General features: G+C 42.4%; 3 protein-coding genes across 8 annotated transcripts in view; 2 read left to right on the top strand and 1 right to left on the bottom strand.

Annotated features, from left to right (window-relative positions):
* Positions 1-6,346, top strand: part of LOC139582644 (visinin-like protein 1) — a 40,013-nt gene extending 33,667 nt beyond the window's left edge. The window contains exons 3-4 of the mRNA XM_071412817.1: positions 2,723-2,938; positions 3,575-6,346. Of these exons, the coding sequence (XP_071268918.1) occupies positions 2,723-2,938; positions 3,575-3,772 (414 nt within the window). The 3' untranslated portion in view covers positions 3,773-6,346. The remainder of the gene's footprint in view (positions 1-2,722; positions 2,939-3,574) is intronic.
* A 543-nt stretch (positions 6,347-6,889) lies between these two features.
* On the bottom strand, positions 6,890-16,911 carry LOC139582645 (splicing factor 3B subunit 6). Its single transcript, XM_071412818.1, has 4 exons — positions 16,739-16,911; positions 16,122-16,240; positions 9,029-9,167; positions 6,890-7,478 (listed from the first exon to the last, which is right to left on the bottom strand). The coding sequence occupies exons 1-4, from the start codon at positions 16,766-16,768 to the stop codon at positions 7,389-7,391; spliced, it is 378 nt and encodes a 125-aa protein (XP_071268919.1). The 5' UTR covers positions 16,769-16,911; the 3' UTR covers positions 6,890-7,388.
* A 211-nt stretch (positions 16,912-17,122) lies between these two features.
* LOC139582643 (putative nuclease HARBI1) lies at positions 17,123-20,861 on the top strand. 6 transcript variants are annotated; one of them, XM_071412816.1, is made up of 10 exons: positions 17,123-17,879; positions 17,967-18,143; positions 18,234-18,295; positions 18,378-18,464; positions 18,552-18,593; positions 18,662-18,835; positions 18,915-18,950; positions 19,049-19,603; positions 19,885-19,996; positions 20,089-20,861. In XM_071412816.1, exons 1-7 carry the CDS (start codon positions 17,816-17,818, stop codon positions 18,948-18,950), a joined length of 642 nt encoding a protein of 213 aa, XP_071268917.1. In that variant the 5' UTR covers positions 17,123-17,815; the 3' UTR covers positions 19,049-19,603; positions 19,885-19,996; positions 20,089-20,861. The 6 variants fall into 6 exon arrangements, with proteins under 6 accessions (XP_071268917.1, XP_071268913.1, XP_071268916.1 ...); XM_071412812.1 differs by adding an exon at positions 19,673-19,788 and having other exon boundaries at positions 18,662-18,950; XM_071412815.1 differs by having other exon boundaries at positions 18,662-18,950.
* Positions 20,862-25,140: the final 4,279 nt, after the last annotated feature.

The following is a 25,140-nucleotide window of genomic DNA, read 5'->3' as shown; positions in this document are numbered from 1 at the left end:
AACCTCCCATCTAGATTACAGAAACTCATCATATTCTACATAGTGTTTCTTTGTAGCCCATTAGCCTCTACCCTGTCCATCTGTGTATTGCTTATGGATGCACTGTTTGAACCACAGCCTAAAGTAAGTCCAGGAATAGGGATATGGTTCTGTGTTAGGGTTGCAAAAAAAAAAATCCAGGTTTGAAGATTCTTGGAATTAAGAGGGAATAAGCAGGAAATACAGAATCTTCCAATCAGGATTTCTGAAAAACCAGGGAATTTGGGGAATGTTTCTGGAATGTTTGCAACCCTAATCTGTTTTTATTCAGCACTCAACAAGAAGGGTAGAAGTTAATAATCTCTTAAGGATCCAACCCTTTTTTTAAATTGTCGCCTAAAAGGACATACCCAAATCTAACTGCCTGTAGATCAGGACCTGAAGCAAGGATATGCATATTCTTGATACCATTTGAAAGGAAACACTTTGAAGTTTGTGGAAATGTGAAATGAATGTAGGAGAATATAACACATTAGATCTGGTAAAAGATAATACAAATAATTTATTTTTTATTTTTGTGCCATCATCTTTGAAATGCAAGAGAAAGCACATAATGTATTATTCCAGCCCAGACGCAATTTAGATTTTTGCCACTAGATGGCAGCAGTGTATGTGCAAAAGTTTTAGACTGATCCAAGGAACCATTGCATATATGTTGAAAACTGCCCAAATGTGCCTAATTAGTTTATTAATATATTTTCAAGTTCATAATTGTGCACTCTCCTCAAACAACATGGTATTCTTTCACTGTAATAGCTACTGTAAAGTTGACAGTGCAGTTAGATTAAAAATCATTTAAGCTTTCTGCCCATACCAGATATGTCTTTGTCCTGGGATTTGTTTTTGTTGCTTACAACCTCATGCTAATCACATTAGCCTACGTTAGCTCAACCGTCCCACGGGGGGGGGGGGGGGGGGGGGAGGAACGACCGATCCCAGTGTAGTAAAGAACTTTTACATTTAGGGACATCATCCTCCCTAAAACAGATGAACAAATGAATGATTTGTTGACGATGATGTCCTTGAAATGTGACGTGATAATAAAAATTCTGGAACTATATGCTAAGATTTAGGCAGAATTATAAATTATATTATTGAGTCTTTCGGATTGGCACTAAACAGTCTTTTGTTTATCACTGGGTGCAGTTATCTAAATAGCCTTGCACAAGCCTTAGTGGCTCATAGGGCAGGAGCCTATCTCCTGTTTCTGTAGCGTGAGGCAGCTTGATGTACACACCCTGGACAGGACGCTAGCCTATCACAGGGCTTTATCTCCTTAATGCAATAGCTTGGAGTGCCAAACGGAGATGCATCAGGTCCCATTTTTGGTATGACTCACCAGGGATTGAATTCACAGCCTTCTAATCTCAGGGCGGACGCTCTAACCACAAGGCCGCTGAGTCGGCAGAGCAGTGATGTAGTGGTAAAGACATATGTGGGTAAACTCACCGGTGGCGGTGAAAAAAGTAACACTCCCAATACTTTTAATACATTTTTCTGCAAAAGGTGGGTAAACTGTTTACCCTCCACTACACCACTGACTGTGAGCTTAGAGGGAGGAACACTCAAGGAGTGCATCCCAATTGGCACCCTATTCCCTTTGAAGTGCACTACCTTTGACCAGACCTAGTGGGGAGTCATTTCAGACCAACCTTTTTTGTTCCGGGGACCACCAAACCACCGTTCGCGGAGTCACAGCATTTTTTTACATAAAATATCTTAGCTGTCAATTTAAGAGTCCGTTTTATCAGTGAATTTAACAGATTAAAGGCTTACAATATCATATATACTCCCAACAGTTATTATTTCTGGAGAAAAAAGTATAATCAAAACAAAAAATATATCCTTAAAGAAAAGTCAGACCACTGCTCTAAAGTAGGCAGGCTCTGTTTAAAGTTAATGGCTGGAAATGGCAGCCTTCTATTTATTACATTTTTTTTACCTTTATTTAAATAGGCAAGTCAGTTAAGAACAAATTCTTATTTACAATGACGGCCTACCCCGGCCAAACCCGAACCCGGACGACGCTGGGCCAATTGTGCGCCGCCCAATCACGGCCGGTTGTGATACAGCCTGGAATCAAACCAGGGTCTGTAGTGACGCCTGAAGCACTGAGATGCAGTGCCTTAGACCGCTGCGCCACTCGGGAGCCCCGAGCCCTTTTGAGAGCTTAATCATGTTAAAACACCACAATGTTCCCTCTGATGAATGGAGGATTCTCCCTACTCTCTCCTCTCCTCTCACTCCTCTTCTCCTTTTTCTATTCGCCTTGCCTCTCACCTCTCTCTCTCTCCCTCTCTCCGTCTCCTCTCCACTTTTCTCCTCTCCTCAGCTCTCCTCCTCCTCTTTCTCTCTCAGACTGACTACAAAGCTTAGGTCCGCATTGCAGTCCTCTGCTGGATCTCAACAATATGCTGCAGGGCTGGTATCATACACACTGAGCGTCAGACACACAATCAGAGTTGCATGCACACACACACACGGTACCGTTCCACCTATTCTATTCCAGTCTTTACAATGAACCCATCCTCCTATAGCTCCTCCCACCAGCCTCCTGTGTATCAAAGGTATAGCCAGCTACATGTGATATTGTCTTGAATGATTGATTAAGCTGTCTATAAGCCGGGGTTCCCCTTCTAACTAATTCAAATGGGATCTCTTCTGTTTTCATTCTCTCTTTCAGTTTTTCCCATACGGAGATGCATCAAAGTTTGCCCAGCATGCGTTCAGGACCTTTGATAAGAACGGAGACGGCACCATCGACTTCAGAGAGTTCATCTGTGCCCTGTCCATCACATCGCGAGGCAGCTTCGAACAGAAACTCAACTGGGCCTTCAACATGTACGACCTGGACGGAGACGGGAAGATCACACGGGTGGAGATGCTGGAGATCATCGAGGTAAAGTTCAGAGTTCAGCCCATAGAGATTAATCATGAATCATATGCTCAGTGCCAAATGGCACCCTATTCTGTATATAGTGCCATAGGGCTCTGGTCAAAAGTAGTGCACTTTATAGGGAATAGGGTGCCATTTAGGCCATTCATGTCATATTAGTGTTGAGATATTATTCATGGAAATTAGTATCTAAAAAATTTACTTTTGTTCTCCAATTTACGGCCAGGGTTTACTCTTTACTAGGGCCGGGATAATACCAATATCGCAATATGTTTTCCATGGCAAAAATGAAAACACGAAGTAGACCAAACTCTTTGGTCCTTTAAAAACCTGCTGTATGTAAAACATTGTGTTTCTATGGCTTAGAAAATAAATACATGTGACTGGATGACAACAACATAATGATGTTTGTTTCCAACATTCGGGCTGTTTTGTTTCCTTGCCAAGATACTAAGGAGTATCGTCCCGGCCCTACTCTTTACCTTCTGAATCTTTGACATTTCCTCCTCTAGCCCCAAATGCCCTCTTGTGTGCCTTGAATACTAATCAGGTTGGGTTTTTCAGAGAGTGTGTTTGACCTATAAATGTCTCTACTTAAGTAAACAATGACTGAACGATCATTTCTCCCCCTCTGTTAAGGCCATCTACAAGATGGTGGGGACTGTGATCATGATGAAGATGAACGAGGACGGCCTGACGCCCCAGCAGCGAGTGGACAAGATCTTCAGCAAGATGGACAAGAACAACGACGACCAGATATCACTGGACGAGTTCAAAGAGGCAGCAAAGAGTGACCCCTCCATTGTATTACTCCTGCAGTGTGACCTGCAGAAATAGAGGAGAGGGAGGATTGAGAACCACCACGGACTGCACAGAAGATTCATGTTCCATTCAGTTTGCAGCTATTTCCACTGAAAAAAAATTATGCTTGGACTACCTTTCAATGGATTTGCTTCTTGTGTTTGAAACACTTGTGTGCATGAGAATGTTAATTTGCTATAAAATATTTACATATACACACACACACACACACACTTACCGAGACACACCCCATGAAGATACACACGCATCACCACACACTCACTACATATTCACACCACGCACAAATATATATAGAGATATATAAATATTATTTAAATTATTTAAAATCAACTGCCAAAATGTAAAGTGTGCAATGTATTTTCCATAGATACCGTCTCAATCCACTGGAGCTTTAGCATCAGTGATGTGCTATGTTGAATTACGCTACTACTTATTGTTCTGAGTTTACTGACACTAGCTGTGTGTTTCATATATTGAGTAATGTCAACCAAACCAAATTCCTATGGTAACGTAACTGTTTCTGATAAACCATGTATCCATTCTTATAAAAGATTAGATTTGGATAGATGAAGAGATGGATTAGTAGCCTATTCATCAAACACTTTTCCTTCCAAACGTGCTTGTACTGTTGGTGAAAATAAATGTAGTTCATTTGCATGCCTTTAGGTTTCGCCTTAAAAATAATCTCCTCATTTTGCATTCTATTAGAATAATGAAGACAAAGCCTTATTAATGAAATGCAGTTAAACATAAAATGTAATAATTGAATAGGAAAAATCACATTACAGTATAGATCCTTCTACAAGTATTGATGTATGGGATGTATTTTTTGTGTTTGGTCATGACATTCTTTTTGACTGCCGTACCTGTGGGAGCATGAAACTTGTAGATAATAATAATAGTTATGATGCTAAGAAATCCCTGTTGCATCATTATTTAGGAACGAGGAGATATTGAATGTGGCATATTTAACAATGACAAAACTAATAGTCAACAAAAATATTTGTCTAAAAGAAATGAAATAAATTGAAATAAAAACATCAGTATTGTCAGGGGAATTATACCCTGTGAGTCATAACCAATGAGAGGTTGTAATATAAAAAGCTATCTGAAAATGAATCTCAGCCCTTTAACAATGAAGAGGTTTTAAGTGTATTTTATCCTACCTACTATTGGTCCAATTCGTTTTAGTCCTATGTCATCACACCATTTCTTCAATGTAGATACAGGTTGCATATCAATGTGCTGAATTCGACGAAGTTCCTGTCATGAGTTTATTAATACCACTCATAGGTGTAAAGAAAATAATAACCAAGGCCAGTATAACATTGTGTTAAACATCGATCAGTATAACCTCATACTGTTTTGTCTCTCTCAGTTAAAAAAAATAGTGTTTAAAAACAATGTCTTTAAGAAACTAGTGAATGCCATTCCTTATGAACCAAGCCAAGAGGACTAAACCCCTTAAGCCATGTGTTTTGGTAGGCTATACAGTTTGCCCAAAGTGTACCTAACGATACGCTGCTCTTTATTGTTCAAATTTTTCTACTTTTTTATTCCTCTCTCACATACTGAAGCATACAAACTGTACAGTAGCTTCTTCCTTTTCAGGTGCAGTGTATCCTATCGTCCACGCAAGACACCAGCTTGGAAATAGCCTCGGACACCTAGCCTGGTCCCAGATTGGTTTGTGCGGTCTTACAACTCCTATTGGTTATTGTAACGGCACAACATAGGAGTTGGCCAGACGGCACAAACAGATCTGGGACCAGGCTGTAAGACCCCAGCCTGACTGGATAATATTTAATAAATCCCCTGTACATATTAGTTTAAAGTAGACCCTGCTTGTATAAATCACTATTACAATTTGGTAACTAACTACCCATTTTGTTTCACATGCCATCTGCTTATTTGGGAGGAGTTATTTTAATCATATTCAAATTGACTGCGATGCCAATGTAACGGATGTGAAATGGCTAGCTAGTTAGCGGGTACGCGCTGCCCGGGTCGGGGCGAGGGGACTGATGTAAAGTTATACTGTTACATTGGTGCCGTGACCCGGATCACTGGTTGCTGCGGAAAAGGAGGAGGTTGAAAGGGGGGTTAGTGTAACGGATGTGAAATGGCTAGCTAGTTAGCGGGTACGCGCTAGTAGCGTTTCAATCAGTTACATCACTTGCTCTGAAACCTAGAAGTAGTGTTGCTCCTTGCTCTGCAAGGGCCGCGGCTTTTGTGGAGCGATGGGTAACGACACTTCGTGGGTGTCAGTTGTTGATGTGTGCAGAGGGTCCCTGGTTCGCGCCCGGGTCGGGGCGAGGGGACTGACGTAAAGTTATACTGTTACACCAAGACCAAATCCATCACAAATCCTCAAGAGATTAGGCTGACTGTCATCTAAAACGTTCCATGAACATATTTGCCCAGAAATGTTTGTACTGAAAAAAACTATTATCAGATACCAAATGTAAACAATGGCAACCATGTAAACTAAATTATTATGTTGTACATGTAGCATGTATTGTGTCCCTGATGACATGGCTGCGCTAGTCCTTGTGTTGTGATTTAAACTAATAAAATAACTCTATGGGCTGTTTTCTGAAGGTGTGAATTAGATTGCACAAAATGAAAGTAACTATACTAGATTGAGTTGAGGGGGGGTTGTGATAGTATGCAGTACTGCATATAAAACCACAATCTGTATAGTTGTGTTCATATTAGAATAAGCAGGCAAACCAACGGTAGAGATTGTCTTCTTGAGGATGTCTTGGGTATAGATCTACTGCACTCCAGAACGTCTCAGCTCTCTAAATGTGAGTTGAACTGGCCTAGTGACAAATATGGTCTTAGCCATGATACAAAGCTATGTGAAAGGAAAGCAGGCTGACTAAACTGCAATACTGACTGAAAAAAATCCCTGGTTCAGGATAGTGTGAAAGACCCTGTGCATTGCGTATGTAGAATTACAATAGAGCTGCTGGCAGTCGTGTGCCGGTCTATGAGTGACCGTGACCTATGCCTCTACTTTGACCTGGGCTGGAACCTACCTACCTATTACTGTTGACCTTTATGGGGGTCAGGAAGAGGACAGTGCTATGACAGAAGTGCATTCATGCAAGACGTATGGCCAGCAGCTTTTATAAAAGGACCATTTATTTGACAGAATCTAAAAACTCAAGTGAATTTGTATGAATTACCATTGTTTTTTTATAAATACGTTTACATCAAACTGCAGAATATTTTTTCCACAGAGATTGTATGTGTTCAAAATGCACACCAAAGAGACATACCAAAACTAAAATAAAACAAAAAGACTGTCAAAGCCTGTAAAATGCAACCTCTATCACATAGCAATCAGTAGAAAAATGCCCATATGCTGGGGATCATCCCCCCCCCAAAATTCACCCTAATATACTTGATAACCAAGATATTACCTAATTACAAAACACAAATCAGTTAACTTTAGCAATTGGACAAATTAAGATGTACAAATGATTTAGAATTGAAAAAATAAGCTAAATAAAATTAAAAACTTTTCAGGAGACAAGAGCAAACATTGGATTACAACAAGCAAGAGGTGAATTTGTACAGATGTCTAAATGCACATTCTGTGCCAAAGGGAGAAGAGGGGAGACTATTTTGGGGGATCTGTGTTGATGCCATATTTCTCCTTCAGAAGCTTCAGCTGCTCCTCTTTTTTCTTGGTGTCCATCTTCTGGAAAGCCTGTGAGACAAACAGTGGAATGAAAATCATGAGTTATGCATGTTTAAGTGCAAAACTTTACACCGTTTACATGTGACAACCAGACACAGGCCGACCTGTCAGAAAGAAAATAACATATAGATTACAACATTTACCTCACATTAGTGCTTTAAAAGGTAGAGTCAGTGACGAACAAAGTACACAAAAATATCAGGTCAACTTCCGCAACAACTAAGAGTGCGAAGCGCAAGGCTAAACTTCTTCGCCGTTTTGGTCTAGCAGCTATCACACGTTGCAGCAGAGTGAGGCACATCCGTGTGCATGTGCAGATCCTCTGTGCCGTCTTGCATCGTGCTCGTCTGCAATTTCTGTGCATAATATTGCCGACTCTCAGTTCAATAAAAATAAGCAGTTTGACTCTTCCTCCAGACACCTGGAGGTGTCAATGTACCAGCATTGACTAATGCCAACACCAGGGCTCAACAACCCTGTTCCTGGAGAGTTACCCTCCTGTATGTTTTCACTGCAACCACAATTGTAACTAACCTGACTCAACTTATCAACCAGATAATTATTACAACCAGCTGCGCTCAATTAGGGTTGGAGTGACAACCTACAGGACGGTAGCTCTCCAGGAACAGGGTTGGAGTGACAACCTACAGGACGGTAGCTCTCCAGGAACAGGGTTGGAGTGAAAACCTACAGGACGGTAGCTCTCCAGGAACAGGGTTGGAGTGAAAACCTACAGGACGGTAGCTCTCCAGGAACAGGGTTGGAGTGAAAACCTACAGGACGGTAGCTCTCCAGGAACAGGGGTGGAGTGAAAACCTACAGGACGGTAGCTCTCCAGGAACAGGGGTGGAGTGAAAACCTACAGGACGGTAGCTCTCCAGGAACAGGGTTGGAGTGAAAACCTACAGGACGGTAGCTCTCCAGGAACAGGGTTGGAGTGAAAACCTACAGGAGGGTAGCTCTCCAGGAAACAGGGTCGGAGTGAAAACCTACAGGACGGTAGCTCTCCAGGAAACAAGGTCGGAGTGAAAACCTACAGGACGGTAGCTCTCCAGGAAACAGGGTCGAAGTGAAAACCTACAGGACGGTAGCTCTCCAGGAACAGGGTCAGAGTGAAAACCTACAGGACGGTAGCTCTCCAGGAACAGGGTCAGAGTGAAAACCTACAGGACGGTAGCTCTCCAGGAACAGGGTTGGAGTTAAAACCTACAGGATGGTAGCTCTCCAGGAACAGGGCTGGAGTGAAAACCTACAGGACGGTAGCTCTCCAGGAACATGGTCGGAGTGAAAACCTACAGGACGGTAGCTCTCCAGGAACAGGGTTGGAGTGAAAACCTACAGGACGGTAGCTCTCCAGGAACAGGGTTGGAGTGAACCTACAGGACGGTAGCTCTCCAGGAACAGGGTTGGAGAACCCTGGCCTACAATGTTTGTTCAGTATGGTATTTTCTCCATATGCAAAGCTATGAAAGTTACTAGTCCCGTTGAGAAAATATATCAACAATGGTTAGAGGAGACTTTGTCAGGTCCTTGATTGATGAGATTATAGGCCTACGTACCCTGTTTGCATTGTAGTATAAAACTACAAGATATCTGTTGCAGACGTTGAATCCAGAAAGGTGATCGCAGGCATTCTTGGCATCAAAGATGTCCTCGTAGACCACATAAGCTGTCCCTCTTGATTCCGGTGTGTTTCCACTGAAAGACAGTGCATAAGAATACATACATTTAGACAAGACAATGGTGACACTTTGTGGCTGAATACCTGCCACAGTTCTGCAGACTAGCCTACACACAAGGTGATGATACATAAACTAGCAAACAAACAGCAGAGACCTGAGGACACCATCCAACCTGGAAATGAGCTGCCTGGCTTGAAAAGACAGACCAGATACAAATTCAATTAGCACTGAGGTGTAAAGTAAAAAGGGCTTTTGGCCCAACAAGTGTCAGGAGTCTTTGAGGCGCCCTCTGAAGCCCCCTACTGCTGTTCAAAGACCATTCACTGGCATTTTCTACGAGAAACCTGCCTCCAGAAATAAAAGCTTCTTCCAAGTGGGTGTGACACACACCTACTCCCATGCTGCTTGGATTCCATCTGGCGATTTGTTCACCGTCTGCCCTGGCCTGTCTCCCCCTGTCTGGTACAGGTACCTCCACCACACCCACCCCTCTCCCAAGCTTTCGCTCTCCTCCAGCACTCACACACTGTTGGGGCGAGTGACTCTGAATTTACAATGGCTAGCCCCAAGTCGTTATATATATATTTTTTTTTTCTTGTGCATTTTGCTATTTGCCTCATGACTCATGCATACTTTGTTGACTACAAACTTTCTTTACCCAACCGTGGGACAGACTGTTTGTTCCAACACTCGGGACTCTATTGGTTACATAGACTTTTGGCATCCCATCCTATTCTAACCATCTCTCGCCGGCTTTGTATTCATGTTACCTGATGAAATTGCTGTACAATATGATCTTGTTGCCAACTGATGCACATTCAGATGTCATAAATCAGCACATGTACACATGTATACATGTATAGATTCAGTACAGCACATGTAATCAGTGCATGTACACCCTGGCCCATCTACTGTTGCTAGCCCCAATTCTGACTTGTGCTCTGATATCTGCTTCACTGATTTCTGCTCTCGTAAAAGCCTGGGTTTTCTGCACGTTAACACTAGGAGATTATTACCTAAAATGGATCAATTGAAAGTGTGGGTTCACAGCTCCAATCCAGATGTGTTGGTCATTACTGAGACGTGGTTAAGGAAGAGTGTTTTGAATACTGATGTTAACCTTTCTGGCTATAACCTTTTTCGGCAAGACAGATCTTCCAAGGGTGGGGGAGCGGCAATCTTTACCAAGGATCACCTTCAATGCTCGGTTGTCTCCACCAAGTCTGTCCCCAAACAAGTTGATTTGCTGGTTTTAAGAATTAAACTTTCAAATAGCTCTTTGTTGACTGTTGCTGGGTGCTATCGTCTTCCATCAGCACCGGCCTGTATCCTACCTGCCCTAAGCTCTCTCCTGGCCCCTTACAAAGTCTGAATTTGTCCTGCTAGGTGACCTAAACTGGGACATGCTTAAACCACCTGACCAAGTCCTAAAGCAATGGGACTCCCTAAATCTTTCTCAGATTATCACCAATCCCACAAGGTATGACTCCATATTAGAGGTCGAACGATTAAACGGAATGGCCGATTAATTAGGGCCGATTTCAAGTTATAACAATTTGGCTATTTTTTTTTTTTACACCTTTATTTAACTAGGCAAGTCAGTTAAGAACACATTCTTATTTTCAATGACGGCCTAGGAACCTCCTGAACGAGGCAGAACGACAGATTTTTAACCTTGTCATCTCGGGGGATCCAATCTTGCAACCTTACAGTTAACTAGTCCAATGCTCTAACACCTGATTACATTGCACTCCACGAGGAGCCTGCCTGTTAGCGAATGCAGTAAGCTAAGGTAAGTTGCTAGCTAGCATTAAACTTATCTTATAAAAAACAATCAATCAATGACTGTCATTGCTCCAATGTGTACTTAACCATAAACATCAATGCCTTTCTTAAAATCAATACACAAGTATATATTTTTTAAACCTGCATATTTAGCTAAAAGAAATCCAGGTTAGCAGGGAATATTAACCAGGTGAAATTGTGTCATTTCTCTTGCGTTCATTGCACGCAGAGTCAGGGTAAATGCAACAGTTTGGGCCGCCTGGCTTTTGCGAACTAATTTGCCAGAATTTTACGTAATTATGACATAACATTGAAGGTTGTGCAATGTAACAGGAATATTTAGACTCATGGATGCCACCCATTAGATAAAATACGGAACGGAATAAACGTTTTGTTTTCGAGGTGATAGTTTCCGGATTAGTCAAAGGTATATGGTTTAGAGAGAAATAGTCGACGCGTTATAATTCCTGTAATAACGTGCGGCTGAACTTGAAAAGGAGTTCCTTCTTATTTTACCGTTCATGTCTTCCATAGAGAATGTCTTGATCTACTTCAAATAAGGTCTGTGTTTGGCGGAGGAGCAGACTGACAGGGGACCATGCAGACAAGCTCTGCTTTCTGCACTACAACCTAAAACTTCTTACCTGGGAATATTGAAGACCCATGATAGCTGGTGGTTCGTTTTTACATATGTTCTCATGTTATTTGAGACTAAATTGATTTTATTTATGTATTATATTAAGTTAAGTGTTCATTGTTCATTCAGTATTGTTGCAATTGTCATTATTACAAAAATGTGTATGATAAATATATATATATATACACTGCTCAAAAAAATAAAGGGAACACTTAAACAACACAATGTAACTCCAAGTCAATCACACTTCTGTGAAATCAAACTGTCCACTTAGGAAGCAACACTGATTGACAATAAATTTCACATGCTGTTGTGCAAATGGAATAGACAAAAGGTGGAAATTATACGCAATTAGCAAGACACCCCCAATAAAGGAGTGGTTCTGCAGGTGGTGACCACAGACCACTTCTCAGTTCCTATGCTTCCTGGCTGATGTTTTGGTCACTTTTGAATGCTGGCGGTGCTTTCACTCTAGTGGAAGCATGAGACGGAGTCTACAACCCACACAAGTGGCTCAGGTAGTGCAGCTCATCCAGGATGGCACATCAATGCGAGCTGTGGCAAGAAGGTTTGCTGTGTCTGTCAGCGTAGTGTCCAGAGCATGGAGGCGCTACCAGGAGACAGGCCAGTACATCAGGAGACGTGGAGGAGGCCGTAGGAGGGCAACAACCCAGCAGCAGGACCGCTACCTCCGCCTTTGTGCAAGGAGGAGCAGGTGGAGCACTGCCAGAGCCCTGCAAAATGACCTCCAGCAGGCCACAAATGTGCATGTGTCTGCTCAAATGGTCAGAAACAGACTCCATGAGGGTGGTATGAGGGCCCGACGTCCACAGGTGGGGGTTGTGCTTACAGCCCAACACCGTGCAGGACGTTTGGCATTTGCCAGAGAACACCAAGATTGGCAAATTCGCCACTGGCGCCCTGTGCTCTTCACAGATGAAAGCAGGTTCACACTGAGCACGTGACAGACGTGACAGAGTCTGGAGACGCCGTGGAGAACGTTCTGCTGCCTGCAACATCCTCCAGCATGACCGGTTTGGCGGTGGGTCAGTCATGGTGTGGGGTGGCATTTCTTTCTGGGGCCGCACAGCCCTCCATGTGCTCGCCAGAGGTAGCCTGACTGCCATTAGGTACCGAGATGAGATCCTCAGACCCCTTGTGAGACCATATGCTGGTGCGGTTGGCCCTGGGTTCCTCCTAATGCAAGACAATGCTAGACCTCATGTGGCTGGAGTGTCAGCAGTTCCTGCAAGAAGGCGGCATTGATGCTATGGACTGGCCCGCCCGTTCCCCAGACCTGAATCCAATTGAGCACATCTGGGACATCATGTCTCGCTCCATCCACCAAAGCCACGTTGCACCACAGACTGTCCAGGAGTTTGGCGGATGCTTTAGTCAAGGTCTGGGAGGAGATCCCTCAGGAGACCATCCGCCACTTCATCAGGAGCATGCCCAGGCGTTGTAGGGAGGTCATACAGGCACGTGGAGGCCACACACACTACTGAGCCTCATTTTGACTTGTTTTAAGGACATTACATCAAAGTTGGATCAGCCTGTAGTGTGGTTTTCCACTTTAATTTTGAGTGTGACTCCAAATCCAGACCTCCATGGGTTGATAAATTTGATTTACATTGATCATTTTTGTGTGATTTTGTTGTCAGCACATTCAACTATGTAAAGAAAAAAGTATTTAATAAGAATATTTTTCATTCATTCAGATCTAGGATGTGTTATTTTAGTGTTCCCTTTATTTTTTTGAGCAGTGTATATATTTTATTTATTATTATTATATATATATATATATATATATATATTATTTTATTTATTTTAATATTTAAAAAAATATTATTATTATATTTTTAATTATTTATTATTATTATTTTTATTTTTTTAATCGGCCGATTAATCGGTATCAACTTTTTTGTCCTCCAATAATCGGTATCGGCGTTGAAAAATCCTAAATCGGTCGACCTCTACTCCAAACACCCAGAAAAGGCTACTCTCCTCTATGTTATCCTCACAAATAATCCTGATAGGTATCAGTCTTCTGTTTTCTGTAATGACATTAGTGATCACTGTTTTACAGCCTGTGTTCCTGATGGCTGCTCAGTGAAACGACCTGTCCTGATTTGTCATAGATGCTTGCTAAAAAACTTTAACGAGCAAGCCTTCCTTCATGACCTGGCCTCTATAAATTGGTATAGAATCAGCTTGATCCCCTCTGTCGAAGATGCTTGGACCTTCTTTTTTTATATTTTCAGTGGTATTGTTAACACACCCCCATAAAAAAATTTGAGAATTAAAAACAGGTTCAGCACCTGGTTCGACCGTGATCTTACAGAGTTACTCCACCTCAAGAATTGCATTTGGCGAAAGGCTCGGCACACACATACTCAGGCTGACTGGCTATCGTTCAGGCAATTGAGAAATAAGTGCACTCAGGCTATCCGGAAGGCCAAAGTTAGTTACTTTAAGGAGCAGTTCTCTCTCTGTTGGTTTAACCCCAAGAAGTTCTGGAAAACGGTTAAAGACATGGAGAATAAACCCTCCGCCTCACAGCTGCCCATGTCCCTTAAAGTTGATGATGTGGTTGTTACTGACAAGAAGCACATGGCTGAGCTCTTTAATCACCACTTCATTAAGTCAGGATTTCTATTTGACTCAGCCATGCCTCCTTGCCCGTCCAACATTTCCTCATCTCCCTCCCCTCCTAATGCGACTATCCCCAATGCTTCTCCCTCTTTTTCCCCTGCCCCGCAACAAAGTTTCTCCCTGCAGGCAGTCACTGAGTCAGAGGTGCTAAAGGAGCTCCTTAAACTTGACCCCCAAAAAACGATCTGGGTCAGATGGTTTAGACCCTTTCTTCTTTAAGGTTGCTGCCCCTATCACCGCAAAGCCTGTCTCTCCTTTCTGGGGAGTTTCCCATTGCTTGGAAGGCTTTCTTGATGTCTATAGTATTCTCTCGGGTATGCAATCTGGTTTCCGCTCAGTTTATGGATGTGTCACTGCAACCTTAATAAAGGTCCTTGATTCAAGGCAATAGTGTGCTGCTATTTCTATTGACTTGGCCAAAGCTTTTGATGTGGTAGACCATTCTTGTGGGCCGACTAAGGAGTATTGGTGTCTCTGAGGGGTCTTTGGCCTGGTTTACTAACTACCTCTCTCAAAGAGTGCAGTGTATAAAGTAAGAAAATCTGATGTCTCAGCCACTGCCTGTCACCAAGGTACCCCAAGGCTCAATCCTAGGCCCCATGCTCTTCTCAATTTACATCAACAACATAGCTCAGGCAGTAGGAAGCTCTCTCATCCATTTATATGCAGATGATAGTCTTATACTCAGCTGGCCCCTCTCCGGATTTTGTTTTAAATGCTCTACAACAAAGCTTTTAGTGTCCAACAAGCTTTCTCTACCCTTAACACCTCCAAAACAAAGGTCATGTTTGGTAAAAAGAATGCCCCTCATCCCACAGGTGTTATTACTACATCTGAGGGTTTAGAGCTTGAGGTAGTCACTGCATACAAGTACTTGGGAGTACGGCTAGACAGTACATTGTCCTTCTCTCAGCACATATCAAAGCGGCAGGCTAAAGTTAAATCTAGACTTGAAAGAGGAGCGTAATCGCTCCACTAACCCTGATTCAGATGACCATCCTACCCATGCTAGATTACGGAGACATAATTTATAGATCGGCAGGCAAGGGTGCTCTCGAGCGGCAAGATGTTCTTTACCATTCGGCCATCAGATTTGCCACCAATGCTCCTTATAGGACATATCACTGCACTCTCTACTCCTCTGTAAACTGGTCATCTCTGTATACCCGTCGCAAGACTCACTGGTTGATGCTTATTTATAAAACCCTCTTAGGCCTTACTCCCCCCATCTGAGATATCTACTGCAGCCCTCATTCTCCACATACATCACCCATTCTGCCAGTCACATTCCGTTAAAGGTCCCCAAAGCACACACATCCCTGGGTCGCTCCTCTTTTCAGTTCGCTGCAGCTAGCGACTGGAACGAGCTGCAACAAACACTCAAACTGGACAGTTTTATCTCAATCTCTTCATTCAAAGACTCAATCATGGACCCTCTTACTGACAGTTTTGGCTGCTTTGTGTGATGTATTGTTGTATCTACCTTCTTGACCTTTGTGCTGTTGACTTTGCCCAATAATGTTTGTACCATGTTTTTGTACTGCTACCATGTTGTGTTGCTACCATGTTGTTGTCATGTTGTTTTTCTACCATGCTGTGTTGTCATGTGTTGCTACCATGTTATGTTGTTGTCTTAGGTCTCTCTTTATGTAATGTTATGTCTCTTGTTGTGATGTGTGTTTTGTCCTATATTTATATTGAATTTAAAATAATTAAACCCAGGCCCCGTCCCCACTGGAGGCTTTTTGCCTTATGGTTGGCCGTCATTGTAAATAAGAATTTGTTCTTAACTGACTTGCCTAGTTAAATAAAATAAAATAATTAAATATACCATTGGTGATGTAGTTTACATAGTTAATCTGAGCATTCCATCCAGATCAACAATATTCCACTTACGTTCGAATCTGCCGTATTGGTCCATACTTCCCAAAGATGTCGTACATTTCCTCAGCTGTGATCTTGTATGGTAGATTTCTAATGTAGAGTATTCTGTTGACTTCAGGTGGTAATCGAATCTGCATAGAAAACAGCATTTGCAACTGATACGCTCAATTTACTTAACTAAATAACGTAAAATGAGTATAAACTGTGACAGGTTGCGTAAACAGTAACGTTTCATGATCAAGCTACCAAGTGATGTTAGTTACGCAGTTTAAAGCAAGTTAGCTAGCTAACTTGAGTGAAAATAATTAACGTTAGATGACATTAACATTTCCCCCACAAAAAAAAAGCGTTTTAGTTTAATGGTGTTTGATATTTACGTCTTAATATAATATGGCTAACGATAAAGCACAGCTTGTACATGTGTGAAATAGGACAAATACAAGCACCCATCAAATTATTATTAAATCGATCAAGCCAATCGCCTGTCTTTAGTTTAGCGTTACAGTACCTAGTTAGCGAGCTAGCTTCGTTAGCCAACCAAATACCCCGCTAACTATAAACTAAACCTGACGAGGTTGATTAGCTATAGCTATCTTTTGAATCCAAAAACATGATACATGTCAACTTACATTAGCTCGTTTAGCTGCTTGCATAGCCATGCTTGTATATTTTGTGTACAAAATGTGCTAAGAAAAATATACGAAAACGACTTTTGTCATCGACAACACACGGACGCAGATCTTTTTTTTTAACGTATTTCCGATTCCAGACGATACAGTTCCGGTTACGTCATTTAAGGATCAAGTGTAATGCTATTTAAATTAAATTATATTTCAGTCAGTAAAGTTTCCATAGACTGTATTTCTAAATCTTCATTTGATATTTATCCTCATGACTTTTTTATTTATTTAGATGTATTATTCATCCTCAGTCTGTGTTTGATGACTTAGTGATCCTCAAACCTGTGTTTGATGATTTAGGGATCGTATGGTTACAGGACGATACTACCACCTGGGGCCTGTTGCACAAAAGTAGAATTAAGACATCCGGGATAAATGACTCAGCTGAGCTCAATGAAGCCAAAACATGTGCGTCCAGGCTTAATTGGTTGCACAAAGACCAAGCCAGGATGAGCAGACACGGATTCATTAAGCCAGGTGAAACCAATCCTGGATAGGTGCGCGCTCACGGCTCACTCAAATAGACCCCGCCACAGATCACAGATTAACTGATTTACCATGGCAACTAGAGCCGCGTACTTTTCCCCGTCGGAAGCACAAATCCTCATGGAGGCATACGAGGAGGTAAAAGATATAATTAAGAAGAAAGGCAACACCGCCACAGTGATAAAGCAAAGAGAAAAAGCGTGGCAAAGTATTGCAGACCGCCTGAATGCGTAAGTAGTGCACAATTACACACTCACCGCTCCGCTGAAACATCACAATTACAATTCAAATATTTAATTCACATCTCCAAAAATGCAGTTGTACTGTAATTATGAAACGGTTAAATTTTTAATTGAAATGCACTGCAGATATGAGTGAAATTGTGTAAAGTAACTCCATCACACTGTATAAAGCTATGATAAATTTTTTGATATTTTTACTGAAAAGAAGACAAAAATACCAAGTAATTTTTTGCAGTGTGACTCCATTAAATGTGTGTGTGTGTGTGTGTGTGTGTGTGTGTGTGTGTGTAGATTAAACATGAACGGGCCAAAACGGACATGGCAGCAGGTCAAAATCAAATACAAGAACATTCTGCAGAATGGTATGGTCCCTGACTAATATTTAACAAAGCACAAGCATATATTGTACCCAGAAGGTGCCTGCTCACACATTGTCTGTACTGTTTTAGCAGTGAAAAAGAATACCCACAGACAAGGCACGGGTGGTGGGTCACCAAAGGCTGACCTTACCCCAGCAGAGGACATGGCCTTGGAGCTAAATAAAGGCAGGCCCGTCTTAGAGGGGATCCCTGGGGGGAAAGAGACGAGCATAGGTTCCTCCCAAGATGCCACCCGCTTCATTCAAGGTATGTCCTTCCATCTCTACATGGGATACAACCACATTCATATTGAATCAATTTGGACTGTCTGACTTTGGTTTACCTATTGCCTTGCAGTGTCTGGCAGCACTGTGTTCCTGTTAGAGCCACCAGCACAAGCACCAGACGATGCTGATCCAGTGAGTACTCCATCAAAGGCATACTGTAGGCCTGGCATGTCTTGTCTACTAGCTTCAATATGAATCCGATTAAATGTGATAGGGTGAAGGCCCCAGTGCAGCAGCAACAGCACATGATGGAGACGATGATGAGGAGGAGACCATCTCTCTGGATTCCAGAAGGCATGAGGTATCATGTTAAGACTGTGAAAGTACTATTTACTCTACAATGGTGAGGAGTCCTCATCAAAATCAAAAAATCTAATTTCTTTTACAGGACCCAGATGCTATACAGTGGGAAAACCAGCCTGGCAACATAGTGCGTATTAATAAAAGGACACCACATCCTGCCAAATTCCAGCTGCGCTAATTGTATTGTGTTCACAGAGCTCACAAGCTATCAGAAAGTTGTATGGCAACCACCTCCGGCGCCAAATAGAACTGGCAGACATAGACATTCAGTACAAGAAGAAAAAGATGGAAAATCTTGCACTGGAGTCCGAAATAAAAAAGAGGACAATTAGGAAACTGGACCTTGAAATAAAAAAACTTGAGAGGGAGGTGAGATATGCCTTCAATGTACACTGTATGCTAACTGTAACACAAATGTATTAATCATTATTTTTCTTTCCTCCCCCAGCTCCAAGAAGATGACACAGCTCAAAATAAAAATTAGGTATATTCTCGTAAAGTCAAGTGAGCCATGACATATGAGCTCTTATTGTGAGCACACAGGACGGTGGCATCTTTCTAAGGTTTTTTTTATTTTCCCAGCAATCAGTACAACCAAGTCATCGTTATAAGGCATCGCCCTCTTTTGCCCACCCCCCCAGCACCAGGTGTGGCCACTAGCCTATATGAAGGCCCAAAATTGTGTGTTCCTTTCTGCTCTGACAATGGCATGCCCATTCGTGCGAGATGTGGTGGATGAAGAAGCACTTGTGCTGAGGAGAGCCTTCAGGCGAGAAAGGGTCTTCAGGGACCGGTTGGACCCACTGGCCTTCCCTGATGACCATCTATATGAAAGATACAGGTTTTCTGCAGATGGCATCAGGTATCTATGCAGACTACTGGGTCCCAGGATTAAGCACCGCACTGCACGGAGCCATGCACTGAGTGTGGAGCAAATGGTTTGTGTGGCCTTGCGCTTTTTTGCTAGTGGAGCCTTCCTGTACTCAGTGGGGGATGCAGAACAGCTGAACAAGGCCACAATTTGCTGCACAATAAGGAGTGTGTGTCTGGCTATCAAAGCATTAGCAGATGTCTTCATCTCCTTCCCTGGCCACAGAAGACTCTGTGACATCAAAGAGGAGTTCTATAGGATTGCAGGTAAGAGGATCTACAAATTACAGGACAACTGTTAACACACAGTAGGATACTCATTACTTTGTGTGACAGGTTTCCCCAATGTCATTGGTGCAGTGGACTGCACACACATAAGGATAAAAGCCCCCTCAGGTGCCCATGAGGCCGATTTTGTGAATAGGAAATCCTTTCACAGCATTAATGTTCAGGTGAACATAACTTTTTGATATTGTCCATTGACGAACACTCTGCATTGCCAGTGATGTGCATTGATTGGTGTAATATTCCTCATCTTATGATTTCAGATGGTCTGCAATGCTGACTGTGTGATCAGCAATGTTGTGGCAAAATGGCCTGGCTCAGTCCATGACTCCAGAATCTTTCGGGCCTCTGAAATCTATCAGTGCCTATCACAAGGTAAGCCACACAACCCCTATTTATAACCATCATGGCTGTGTCAAGAATATCACTGTGTTTGAGGTAGTAATGATGAGATTTTGTGTTGACAGGTGAATTCTCTGGTGTGTTGCTGGGAGACAGGGGGTATGGCTGCCAGCCTTTTCTCCTGACACCTTTCACAGACCCCCAGGAAGCACAGCAGGCCTACAACCATGCCCATGCCAGGACCAGGGCCAGAGTTGAAATGACCTTTGGCCTCCTGAAGGCACGCTTTCACTGCCTTCACAAATTAAGGGTCAGCCCTGTTAGGGCATGTGATATTACTGTGGCTTGTGCTGTCCTCCACAATGTGGCCTGCCTGAGGAAGGAGAGGGCCCCCAGAGTGCCACCAGCCATGGACTGGGACAATCCGGCAATCTTCCCTGATGACGACAGTGGTCGGCTGCTGAGGGACCAATATGTGTTGAATTATTTTAGTTAGTATGTGTGCTTTCAATTTTGGTTAAATATGTCCTGCGGTGGCAGAGGAATTTGGTTTTTTTTGGGTTCGTTTTTTGACGAATTTGGCCTCTTATGATGTTTGTGCGGTATACTGTGTGTAATACAAGGCTGCAGGGAGGCTACTGCATCCATTCATTTGTCTGTTCAGTTGATGTGTATGGATTTGTCCTGCATTTATTTTAGTGTGCAGACATGCAGGGTGTGTTATATACAGACCTTTGAATGTGTATGTATCATTTTGTATAATATGCTTGGATTCTGTGCTTTCCATCTTGTAGAGTCACTGTGACTTCAGTTTCGAAAGGAGCTGATGGTTTACCTGCTTTGTTTTGTCCTTATTCAATAAAGGAACATAATGTTACACATTGTGTTTTTATATTCATATGGAATGTGTATTTGTTTATATGACAGAGTACTAGGGCCACACTGAAGAAAAAGGATAAAGTCATAAATTTATGAGGCTGGTTCTTTCTGCAGAAAAGCTACATATTGTTTTTACAGTTTTGATACTTATGACAATGTGATACTTAATATTCTGGCACATCAGCATGTCTTTGTTTATGAAACCATACTGAAGTACAATTTCACGAAATGCCCCACATCTGTCATTTTAACAACTGTCCTCCTTTAAAACAACTGGTTACAATATTATGACTTGTGTTTTTTTCCCCTCTGTGGCCCTAATATTCTATCATTTTATATATAGCCTTATAGTCTATGGGAAACTGTAAATTATCTAATGATAGCAACATCATCTAAAAATCATTTTTTATCCAAAATCATTGAAATTAATGATCACAAACGTTTAAATAATAACAGTGGGTCTAGTTATATGTGATAACAATGTATAGTGAGCAGTGAAATAACTATTGGTTTCCATTTGTGGTGACTGCTGACTGACATTAGGGATGAGATTAAATAGATCCTGGAATTTAGCCTGGTCTGGAGCAGGCTAGCTCCACAGAATAAATCTCCATGGTAATTTATACCATAACATATCCTCCTGCCCCCTATCCATCTTTAGTGCAACCGGATTACGGATCAATTGAGCCAGGATCACCAAGATATCCTGGCTTAATCCCTTATCCTAGTTTTGTGCAACAGGCCCCTGGTTTTGGCATAAAAACTGCCCTTCTTGGCAGAGGCATACACTGCACTCACCTCTATTTAACTAGGCAAGTCAGTTAAAAACAAATTATTATTTACAATGACGGCCTACCAAAAGACAAAAGGCCTCCTGCGGGCACGGGGGCTGGGATTAGAAATAAAAAATAAAATATAGGACAAAACACACATCACGACAAGAGAGACACCACAACACTACATAGAGACCTAAAACAACAACATAGTATGGTAGCAGCACAAACCATGGTACAAACATTATTGGGCACAGACAACAGCAAGAAGGTAGAAACAACAATACATCCCACGAAGCAGCCACAACTGTCAGTAATTGTCCTGAATTGAGTCTTTGATTGGTATCTTCTTCTTCTATGAGGTTTAAGGCGGTTGGCATCCAATTTGTTGCATTACCGCCACCTACTAGACTAGAGTACAACTCCATTTTACTTTACTTGAAAAATAAAAATGTACTAAATAAATACCCTACCATCTAACGCTATACACACTAATTTCAAAATTATATAAAATAAAATTAACACCCCACTACTCCACTAATTAAATGTATTTATTGCTACCTCATGCCATCACCCTGAAAGGATGGGACATCACCACTTAACACATCCTGTAACTCTTCTGCTGTCAAGTCTTGCACACCCAAATTCCTCTCTGCAGCTGCCACCACAACCTCAATTTTCTGAGACTTCCGATCCATCCCTGCAGTACAATTAATAACCATTGCTATAAATGCTAAAAATCCAATCTTACTGAAACTTATTTCACTTTTTGGCCTATCCCTCTGTACTAGTATATCTTTACTACTCTCACCACTCCTCCCCTTTAACCCATCTTCTTCTACTTTCTTCACTGCCTCAGCATATGAAAACTTCTGCTCTACTCTAACCCTGGAAACCTCAACCTGCCTCTCTCGCATGGGACATTTCTGATCCCCAGCTCCATGGGCACCCCTACAATTAACCAATGCCACCACTTTCCGCAATACTACACATTCCTTTGTCTCATGCCCTTCTGCACATTTCTCACACCTTGAACCCTCCCTCCTACACACTGCTGCCACATGCCCATAAGCTTGACACCTGTAACGTCTTAACGTAATCAGCACATACGCTCGTACATGATAACTTATATATCCTAACTTCACTTTGTCAGGCAAAGACTCAACTTCAAAACTCAAAAGAACAGACAATAACTCTTCTGTTTCCCCACTCTCGCCACCCTGTCTGCGTCGCATCGAACAACGAGTATCACATACACCGGGAATCTTTGCCCTCAACTGGTCAACGTTTATATCTACTGCTACCCAAGTTATCACTCCTTTCATTGGTGCCTTTTTCTTGAGAACGAAACACTTCACTTTACTTACCCCCATTCATTTTACTTTGAGTGCATTCTTCCTCTGCCCAACAGAAACACAAACAATTATCACTAGAACACTTCTGGTTACCCTCACCGATTTCACCCACCGTGAAACCACAAATGGATCAGCCAAAAGGCAAGAGTCCACTTTTTTCATAAACTTCACTCCTACTGTCACAGACTCTTCTTCATCCTGATCCTCGGTGCATACCTCAGTCTCCGATGACTTTACCGCACCTACCACCTCCGATACTTCACCCTCATTCACTTCCATTTCTCCTCCTGTCTTCAGCTCCCTCTCGTTACACTTTCTACCATTCTTCTTTGACAAACCATCTCCCTTTTTCCCACCATTTTTATCTGACTCAAGCTCTTTGAATGATCTCCCAATGTATTACACTATGTAATACACTCCCACAATATTGCTTTCACCTATTCAAATCAAATCAAATCAAGTTTATTTTATATAGCCCTTCGTACATCAGCTAATATCTCGAAGTGCTGTACAGAAACCCAGCCTAAAACCCCAAACAGCAAGCAATGCAGGTGTAGAAGCACGATGGCTAGGAAAAACTCCCTAGAAAGGCCAAAACCTAGGAAGAAACCTAGAGAGGAACCAGGCTATGAGGGGTGGCCAGTCCTCTTCTGGCTGTGCCGGGTGGAGATTATAACAGAACATGGCCAAGATGTTCAAAATGTTCATAAGTGACAAGCATGGTCAAATAATAATCAGGAATAAATGTCAGTTGACTTTTGATAGCCGATCATTAAGAGTTGAAAGCAGCAGGTCTGGGACAGGTAGGGGTTCCATAACCGCAGGCAGAACAGTTGAAACTGGAACAGCAGCAAGGCCAGGTGGACTGGGGACAGCAAGGAGTCATCATGCCCGGTAGTCCTGACGTATGGTCCTAGGGCTCAGGTTCTCCGAGAGAGAGAAAGAAAGAGAGAAGGAGAGAGTTAGAGAGAGCATACTTAAATTCACACAGGACACTGGATAAGACAGGAAAAGTACTCCAGATATAACCAACTGACCCTAACCCCCGACACATAAACTACTGCAGCATAAATACTGGAGGCTGAGACAGGAGGGGTCAGGAGACACTGTGGCCCCATCCGATGATACCCCCGGACAGGGCCAAACAGGAAGGATATAACCCCACCCACTTTGCCAAGGCACAGCCCCCACACCACTAGAGGGATATCTTCAACCACCAACTTACCGTCCTGAGACAAGGCCGAGTATAGCCCACAAAGATCTCCACCACAGCACAAACCAAGGGGGGCGCCAACCCAGACAGGAAGATCACATCAGTAACTCAACCCACTCAAGTGACGCACCCCTCCTAGGGACGGCATGAAAGAGCACCAGTAAGCCAGTGACTCAGCCCCTGTAATAGGGTTAGAGGCAGAGAATCCCAGTGGAGAGAGTGGGAACCGGCCAGGCAGAGACAGCAAGGGCGGTTCGTTGCTCCAGAGCCTTTCCGTTCACCTTCACACTCCTGGGCCAGACTACACTCAATCATATGACCTACTGAAGAGAGAAGTCTTCAGTAAAGACTTAAAGGTTGAGACCGAGTCTGCGTCTCTCACATGGGTAGGCAGACCGTTCCATAAAAATGGAGATCTATAGGAGAAAGCCCTGCCTCCAGCTGTTTGCTTAGAAATTCTAGGGACAATTAGATCAACTTTGGAGATGAGGGGAGTGCAAACGTATTACTTTTATTATTATGTGTTTTAATTTTCAATTTTTTATCTATTTTCTTTCTCTGCATTTTTGGGAAGGTCCCATAAGTAAGCATTTCACTGTCAGTCTACACCTGTTGTTTACAAAGCATGTGATTAATAAAATTTGATTTGAAAACATAGGCATATGTGTTGGGGCCTTGCCTTGTAATTCAGGGTCAAACTCAAGCCCCTCTGCCTGCAATGAGGATGAAATGTCTTTATGCAGTGCCTCTTGATAATAAAAGTGGCAAGGGGTGGAATGTAATAGCTGAACAGAGACAGCAACCAGGCTACCTTCTTTGGTCCTAGAACCCAGATCATCATGTCCCTCAAAGAATTTAAGGTAAATGTATTTGACCTTTCGGCCTTTCATTATAATAAGTCATTATAAGTAACCCAGGTTTTCCATCCAACAGCATTCATATTTTTGTAACATTATT

The sequence above is a fragment of the Salvelinus alpinus genome, chromosome 8 (assembly GCF_045679555.1).
Source record: "Salvelinus alpinus chromosome 8, SLU_Salpinus.1, whole genome shotgun sequence".
NCBI lineage: Eukaryota > Metazoa > Chordata > Actinopteri > Salmoniformes > Salmonidae > Salvelinus > Salvelinus alpinus.
This window is presented reverse-complemented; position numbering and strand designations above follow the sequence as displayed.

Bases quoted from the DNA above. Each gene is read 5' to 3' on its own strand.
- LOC139582645 (XM_071412818.1), bottom strand. From the start codon at position 16,768: ATGGCTATGCAAGCAGCTAAACGAGCTAAT. The intron at 16,241-16,738 runs GTAAGTTGACAT...TTTTCTATGCAG, and splicing joins AAGCAGCTAAACGAGCTAAT to ATTCGATTACCACCTGAAGT. The intron at 9,168-16,121 runs GTAAGTGGAATA...ACTGTCTTTCAG, and splicing joins CCAATACGGCAGATTCGAAC to TGGAAACACACCGGAATCAA.
- LOC139582643 (XM_071412812.1), top strand. From the start codon at position 19,132: ATGAAGGCCCAAAATTGTGTGTTCCTTTCTGCTCTGACAATGGCATGC. The intron at 19,604-19,672 runs GTAAGAGGATCT...TTTGTGTGACAG, and splicing joins GGAGTTCTATAGGATTGCAG to GTTTCCCCAATGTCATTGGT. The intron at 19,789-19,884 runs GTGAACATAACT...TTATGATTTCAG, and splicing joins TTCACAGCATTAATGTTCAG to ATGGTCTGCAATGCTGACTG.